This window comes from Sinocyclocheilus grahami, unplaced genomic scaffold (assembly GCF_001515645.1).
Source record: "Sinocyclocheilus grahami isolate Dianchi unplaced genomic scaffold, SAMN03320097.WGS_v1.1 scaffold277.1, whole genome shotgun sequence".
Lineage (NCBI taxonomy): Eukaryota > Metazoa > Chordata > Actinopteri > Cypriniformes > Cyprinidae > Sinocyclocheilus > Sinocyclocheilus grahami.
This window is the reverse complement of record NW_015505456.1, coordinates 391,938-400,443: the sequence shown is the minus strand read 5'-3', so window position 1 is coordinate 400,443 and position 8,506 is coordinate 391,938. Positions and strand designations below refer to the sequence as shown.

The following is an 8,506-nucleotide window of genomic DNA, read 5'->3' as shown; positions in this document are numbered from 1 at the left end:
CACACACACACAAACACAAACACACACACACACACACACACATATATATATATATATATATATATATATATATATATATATTCTTGATTTGGCAATATTATGAAAATATTGTTTCTCTCGCTTTAAATAACTGAAAGTGGTACACTGTAAGAATGAAGACAATTATTAAGGAAATGGACAATTTCTATTTCATGTTGTCTTTTTAAGATGAAAAACATAAATGGGAGGGCGGAGTTTTTTACAGAGTGTCTGACAGTCGCCGTCTCTTTAAATTACCAGAAAGAACAATTCAACCTGATGCAATCAAAAGAGGTAAAATGACAGTATGTATAATTAAACGTGGAGATATGCAATTGCTGTGAAAAATCATGACAGATGTATCATGAAATGAAAATTGCACTGTTCTGGAGTGCTATATTTTGATTTACCACCGTTACGGACAGTGTTTCTGCTTTTTATCTTGTTTTCTCTAAATTATTTATTGAATCGTGATGCTGTGTGGAAAGTTACATTCATCTCGTGGGTGTCTGCTTGCATTAATCTTACATTTAACAAATATAAATCGTGCGAGAGGCATTATTTTAGAAGAGTGGAATTAATTCTGTTGAAGTGGATTTGCTTGAATGAAAGAGTCAGCTACAGATGGCTTTTTATGATTGCTTTTTTATTATTTGTTCTTAGCGTTCCCTGTTTTATTAAATTAAACACAAGTATGTTGAATACTTTTCAATGTAACATTAAAGGAATAGTTCACCCAAAAATGAGATTTCTGTCATCATTTACTCACTCTGATGTTGTTCCAAACCCTTATGACTTTTGAATAATGCAACTGGTCGCTCTTTTCTGTGCAATTAAATTAAATGGAAACTGGAGCTTTGATAAAACGCATTATGAAAGTATGACTTATGCACTATATTCCAAGTCTTCTGAAGCCATATGATAGCTTTGTGAGGAACAGACTTAAATTTAAGCTCGTCTAGCTCTTCCCCTTGCCTATTTCATGAGAGGTAGCGATGTCCAATATCATTCTTGAACGAATCATTATTTTGAACTAAATATTTTCAGTGAACTTGATGACTATTTGGAGACTTATACAGGTGCATCTCAATAAATTAGAATGTCGTGGAAAAGTTAATTTATTTAAATTGTGAAACTCGTGTATTAAATAAATTCAATGCACACAGACTGAAGTAGTTTAAGTCTTTGGTTCTTTTAATTGTGATGATTTTGGCTCACATTTAACAAAATCCCACCAATTCACTATCTCAACAAATTAGAATATGGTGACATGCCAATCAGCTAATCAACTCAAAACACCTGCAAAGGTTTCCTGAGTCTTCAAAATGGTCTCTCAGTTTGGTTCACTAGGCTACACAATCATGGGGAAGACTGCTGATCTCACAGTTGTCCAGAAGACAATCATTGACACCTTTCACAAGGAGGGTAAGCCACAAACATTCATTGCCAAAGAAGCTGGCTGTTCTAATTTCTGCCTGGAATTGAACTGCTGGTTTCGTCTGGTCAGTGGAGAACTGGCCCCCCGACTGAGCCTGGTTTCTCCCAAGGTTTTTTCTCCATTCTGTCACCGATGGAGTTTTGGTTCCTTGCCGCTGTCGCCTCTGGCTTGCTTAGTTGGGGACACTTCATTTCCGGTGATATCGTTGACATAATTGCAAAGATATTATTTAAACTGAGCTGGATGTTGACATCACTGAATTCAATGATGAACTGTCTTTAACTGAAAAATTAGTGTTTACTATTGTCACTTTGCATTATTGACACTATTTTCCTAATTAATGCTGTTCAGTTGCTTTGACACAATCTGTATTGTTAAAAGCGCTATATAAATAAAGGTGACTTGACTTGACTTGATGATTTGGAGTGCAATGTCATCTGCTGGTGTTGGTCCATTGTGTTTTTTGAAAACCAAAAAATTCACAATTTGAGTTGAATTACTGAAATAAATGAACTTTTCCACGACATTCTAATTTATTGAGATGCACCTGTATTTTAATATCAAAATGTTCACAAAAATCTGTTATATGATTTCAGAAGACGAATGAATATTGTACATATGAGAGGAATGGAACATTTTGTGTTTCTTGGAAGAAAGCAAGCTAGATTTGGAATAACATGAGTAAATCATTGTAATTTTTTGGGTGAACATTTCTTTTAAAGAGATAGTTCACCCAAAAATGTTATAATTTTCTCACCCCTATGTTGTTTCAATGAATTTCTTTCTCTTTCTGAACATAAAAGAAGATATTTTGAAGAATGTGGCTGGTTGTCAAAAAACAAAATAGAGCAACTGTTTGGCTACCAACATTCTTCAAAATATCTTTGTGTTCAACAGAAAAAGGAAATTCATACAGGTTTGGAATAACTTGAGGGTGAGTAACTGCTGACAGATTTTTCATTTTTGGGTGATTTATTTCAAATGTGTTTTGCTTTGCCTCACATACATTTATTTTTTCTGGAAGTAAAGATTATACTGTTTTTGCCAACACTTTACGCATCGATTTTTTTTTTCCCTCCTGGCTTTCAAGCTGCCACACGGACACTGATCCATCACTGTTCAGATTCGATTTACTCGAATTCCCCTTTTCTCTGTTTCTGCTTTCATAACACGCACAAACTGCAAAGTTATACACACATCCTGATAGCCCATCTTACCATTTCAAGGTTTGCTTGGATCAGACTGTTATTCGGTGAGGGTCCGTGAGTGAGCAACCCTCCAGAGGCCACACACACTCAGACAAAACAAACAGCGCCCACACAGGTACCTACACACACACACACACACTTCCCGTACCGATACCGTAACTTCACAGCCCTCAAGAGCCCACTCGCAAACCTTGTATTTGTTTCCCTCTCCCACGGCTGTGCCACCTCAAGGGAATTCTGGGATATCGTAGGATGGTTCATTCGGTCAGCCTGCTCTGTTAAATGGCAAAGATTACCCACAAGGCTGTGCGGCGGCGTGCCTGTTATCCAGCTTTAACAGTGAACTGAACGGTTCAGGCAGCAAGCGATCATTTACGGGCAACATGACCCTGCTTTTACCTCACAGCTGTCCACTGCTGACCCTGCTTTTACCTCACAGCTGTCCACTGCTGGGACTGAGGGACTTAGATCGGATCAGTAGTAAAGCATCAGGCTTTTAACTGCATGGATTGTACGTGTTTGGACAGATATGGTTAAATGAAACATTAAATCATTTACTCACCCTCATGTTGTTTCAGAGGTGTATGACTTTTTTTTCTTCTGAAGAACCCAAACGTAGATGTTGACACTGTTCTTTTCCATACAGCGACAACCAACAGTGACCTGGGGCCAACAAGCTCCGAAAAGGGCCAAAAATGATCATAAAAGTACTCATCAAAATATCATAAAAGAATTACTTGTTTCAAGACTTCTGAAGCCAAATGTTGGCTTTGTGAGAGGAAAAGTCACTGAAAGTGATTGAAAGTTGCCTTTCATTGAGAGCCTTGCCCTCTGCCACAGCTGTCAAATCTCATTCATGTTTGCAATTCAAATATTCTATGTGAAGATGAACGAATGGGATGAGGGCGAGTAAATGATGACAGCTTTTTCATTGTAGGGTGAATTAACTTCAGATAAGAACTCTTTTGGCAGGGGTTTTCAAACTGGTATAAATAAATGTTACAATATAAAGATTGTAAACAAAAATTATATGATTTAAAAATGTATTTTTTAAAATATGTTTATAATTTGTATTTTTGATTTTAAATGTTGCACTCCTAGAACCCTTTCATTTGTGATTTGTTGTTATTATTATATATTTATTTTAGTGCTGTCAAACGATTAATCGCCGCAGCCCTGCAGAGTTTTGCTTCAACCCTAATCAAACACACCTGAACAAGCTAATCAAGATCTGACGGGTTACTAGAAAGCTACAGGTAGGTGAGTTTTAATTAGGTTTGGAGCTGAACTCTGCAGGGCTGCGGCTGTCCAGGACCGGAGTTTGCCACCCCTGACGTAGTATATGTGTGTGCACTGTGTATATTTATTATGTGTATATAAATACACACCCATGCATGTATATAAAAAAAATAGGTTACGTTTATGTATTAAATATATTTAATAATATATAATAAGGTCGTGGGTTCAATTACCAGGGAACACACATACTGATAAAAAATGTATAGCCTGAATGCACTGTAAGTTGCTTTGGATAAAAGCGTCTGCTAAATGCATAAATGTATTTACGTTTATTACAAAAATGTAATATAAATTCTATGAATATTAGTGGTGCAACAGATCACAAAACTCACGGTTCGGATCATATTACGGATTTTGAGTCACGGATCGGATCATTTTTCGGATCAGCAAAACCCCCCCCCCCCAAAAATTAGTGAAAGCTTACTTTAAGTACTTCTATACCACAGCAAAAACTACTAGCTTAACTAATAAAGTTAGTAATAAAACAAGAACAATTACACAATTTACAAATAAAGTCAGTAACAGTAGCATTCAGGTGCAGAAATGTAATAATTAAGTGTAAAATAACACAATAGTGCTCACTGCACAAGTTAAATACAGATTAATCTTTGTTAGAGCTGTGGTGTTATTTGATTAGCAGACAGAAGCAGGTATTAATTGGCTGCTGTCTCTTTAAGACCAAATGCACGGACCTAATACTGACACACATCCGTTTTTCTTCTCAGTTGTTTACGTTCACTTAAGACATAACCGACTGTGTTTACTAGAATATTTGCCAAAACGGGTATTTTAACATAACTTTGTGTGTATGTGAAAGAGGAATCAATTCGCTGTTCACGCGGTGTCTCTCTCTCTGCTTGTGCGGCACACAAAACATGTGCAAATTATAAACTTTAACTCTATGATGGTTAATTTAACAGTTAATCCGCGAATCACGTGTGTGCCGAACCATGCAGCCTGATCCGTACGGATCACGGATCATCTACGATCCGTTGCACCCCTAATGAATGTAAATACATGTAAATGTTTTCAAAATTAATACTGTATGTGTGTGTATTTATATATACATAATAAATATACACAGTACACGGATATATGTAAATAAAAACTTTTATTTTGAATGTGATTAATCGTTTTTATTTATAAAATGTAACTGTAAAACTACTCTGCATTTATTGTGTAAATCACACAAAGTCAGCATTTTTCAGACAATATTTTAATAATGTACTGAGCCAATACAAAAATATTACAAATAATTTTGCTAACGTTTTATCTTTTATAATGCCATGCTTTTTCTCACACCGTGTAAATGGGTCTTTATTTGTGAAAAATGTTTTTATATTATTATTTATATTAGATATTTTAGGAGGGAAGGGTTTCTGAGGGCATCATCATATTTGGGGGGTTCTTGGCATCAAAATGTCTGAAAATCTCTGTTTTAATGCATCAAGCTGTCAGGCCCTTTTTGTAACTTTAAATTTTTTAGACAGTACTGTCCACAACCATCAGCAGAACTTCTTCAGCAGCAGTCTGAACTCAATTGCCATGTTTCACAATCTGCCATTGGTGCTGTTTTACCAGGGTTGCAGGAGGGCAGCCATATACTGCTCCACTTACTTCTAATTGTAATTCGATAGCGCATAATCTCAAATTTGTTACGCATCACATTTTATAATATGGTAATATTGTAATGGTAAGTGGCTGAACGCACTTGGCCTGGACCATAGCAGATGGCAGCGGCTTCCTCGCCCACCTCAGGTGATTAGGGAGACAGATTTTGTGATCTGAATCTCGGAAAGAGAGGCCATAAAGGTTTCATCATCTCAGAGACAGAAAAAAAAAGTTTCAAAGTGATGTAGTGTTTAAAAGCTTTTAGATGGTTTTTTGGGTGGGGAATATGGGGTTGGAGAGGTTTCTGGAAACTCAATTTGTATCAATATTTTATGAAAGGCAGAAACCTGTCTGAGTTCAGGCCATGGTTCCACATCGATAGCATCAAATAGACCAGGAGTGTTATTTCTCATCTTTATTCCGCTTCAGCAAGCACCTCTTGCAATTTTAAATTGAAACAAGGGTTTTTCACACCATTTACCTGAAAACAGAAAGTTCTCTGGGTGCTAAAATGCACATTACTGTGTTTAATGTATTTGTCAATTGACAAGAATTATTCATCATTACGCCAGTGAGTGGAGACGAGTATCTTTTTGTGTGGTATACGTAATTGAATTATTCACTCAAAAGTTTCATTCCCTGAGTCATTTCCAAAAAAAAAAAAAATCTTATATTATCTTTCTTAAGAGATTATTTGTAAGCGTTTCGACATAACTATTATTTATATTCCATTTTAGTTTTCTCAATTTGAACAGATTCTCATTTTTAGGAAAAAATATTGATTCTTAAATTCCAAGAATCAATTAGTCTTGCCTGTTTTCCATTAATGAACAGAACATTGTAGCACACCTCTGTAATGTGGGGTTTGGGTTTTGTTTTTGTGTCATGTTCTCATGTCTTTTATTTTGGTATTATTTCATGCTGTTAGTGTCATGCTTCTCTTACCCTCTTGTCTTAATGCCATTGGTTCCTCTGTTCTTTGTGTCATGCTCTGATTGGTTGTTTTTGTCATCTGTCCTGTCTCTCATTGGTTGGTTCTTGTCATGTGACCTGTATTGTTTGCTATAAGTAGCCTTCATGTTGTCAATGTTCCTGGTCGTGTGTTGATGTTGTAACCCGCTGTCGGTGACTCTAGTCTGTTCATGTCAAGTCTGTTCATGTCAAGTCAAGTCTCAGATTATTGTTTGGATGTTTGGATCACACTGTAAATAAACTGCACTTGGGTTCTTCACTACGCTCGCCTTCAGTGGACTGAATTCGTTACAACCTCCCATCCAATAAATCGCAATTTCATGTACACATTACTTTTGATATGAAACAAAGTCTCAGATTTCAAATTCTGTCAATACTGTTCATTTTATTACAGTATTCAAACAATACATGCTGTTTTTGGCACTGTTAAATGTGGAGTGATAGATCGCTGTAGCGCCTCAGTTCAAGAGAAGTGCGAGTGAACTGATATCTCCTCCGCTTTAATACCAGTTTCAGCACAAAATAAACATGAATGAAACATGAATAAGCATCCAAAGATATGTTAAAAGAAAGGGTACAACTTACCAAAATCCGTATCCTGTCTCATGTAATCGCTCAATCAGTGTTTCAACTGCGGAAAGATGTCAGTATAACAGCTTGTAAACAAATTCACGTAACGTCATATTTACCTCAGAAAAAACATACTCGGTGACCGTAAACTCGTTAGTCAGCTAGAAAAATTAACTCTAGAGAGGAGCGTTTTGCTAAATATATGCACCACATAACATTGATTCGAATTTTTACTGTTCTTCAGGGTTTCATTTGTTTGAATATATTCATCTAGTTTTTTATCACAGCCACCATGTAAATGTTTATATTTCAAAAAGTGAATTGGAGTAGAAATATAATTGTAATTGTATCTTTATTATTATAAAAACTAATTGAGTGTAATTTAAGCGCTTGTATACAAATCAGCTAATTTTAACCTACATTATTATAGTGATGTAGTACCAACTGATGTATATTTTAGTTGAGAGATTTTTTTTCCTTGAGAAAATTTTGCATGTAGCATATTGTATCTGATATACAGTATATACAAAATAATCGTTATCGAATTGAATCAATTCGAATTGCAAGCTTGTGAATCAGAATCGAATTGAATAGTGAAACCCAGCCCAAGTCCTTATGTCATTTTAATAATGTGTGGTTATCTGCCATTGTTCTTTTTGTTCTGCTAAACCTCCTATGGTTTTTCTTTTCCAGTGGGAGGAAGTAAGCGGCTATGACGAGAACCTCAACACCATCCGAACGTACCAGGTTTGCAACGTCTTTGAGTCCAACCAGAACAATTGGCTGCTCACCACCTTCATTGCACGACGTGGCGCTCAGCGCCAAATAACCTAATTAGGACCTTGTGTAATTTAGTGAGCGGTGTCCAGCTGATTATTAGAAGTAAATAATTCATATTTAGTTTTTTTTTATTTTGGCAGTCTGATTAAATAATAAATTAATCAAAAACTATGTTAAAAAGAAGCACCATTACTATTACTATTAATATTATCATTTGTTGTACAACTAACACTTAAGTTCTTTAACTTTTTTTTTCAGTACACATTTGTTTTCTAAAAAATATATCAATTAAGTGAGGTTTCTGTTTAAAACAAGTAGGAAAAAAATATAAATCAAAATCTTAAATAAAAAAAACAAAACCAATAGGGTAAGAAAAATGTTTGAATTAAGTTTATATTTCTTACCCAATATTTTTGTCTTGTTTTAAAAATAAACCTCACTTAACTTTGCTGAATTATTTTGCATCTCAATATATGTTAATTTAAGAATGTTTAAATAAAATATGTTAAAAGCACCATTACTATTGATATTATAATATTAACACTTGTTTTCTTGAAAAAACAAAATTTTCAGTACAAATTTGATTTCTGAAAAAAAACAATTTCAAAAT

The 8,506-nt window shown here is 35.1% G+C and overlaps 1 protein-coding gene across 1 annotated transcript in view; it reads left to right on the top strand.

Moving 5' to 3' along the window:
• LOC107600087 (ephrin type-B receptor 1-like) overlaps window positions 1–7,950 on the top strand; it is a 112,603-nt gene extending 104,653 nt beyond the window's left edge. Inside the window, exon 3 of the mRNA XM_016291877.1 lies at window positions 7,810–7,950. Coding sequence (XP_016147363.1) covers window positions 7,810–7,950 — 141 coding nt within the window. The remainder of the gene's footprint in view (window positions 1–7,809) is intronic.
• Window positions 7,951–8,506: the final 556 nt, after the last annotated feature.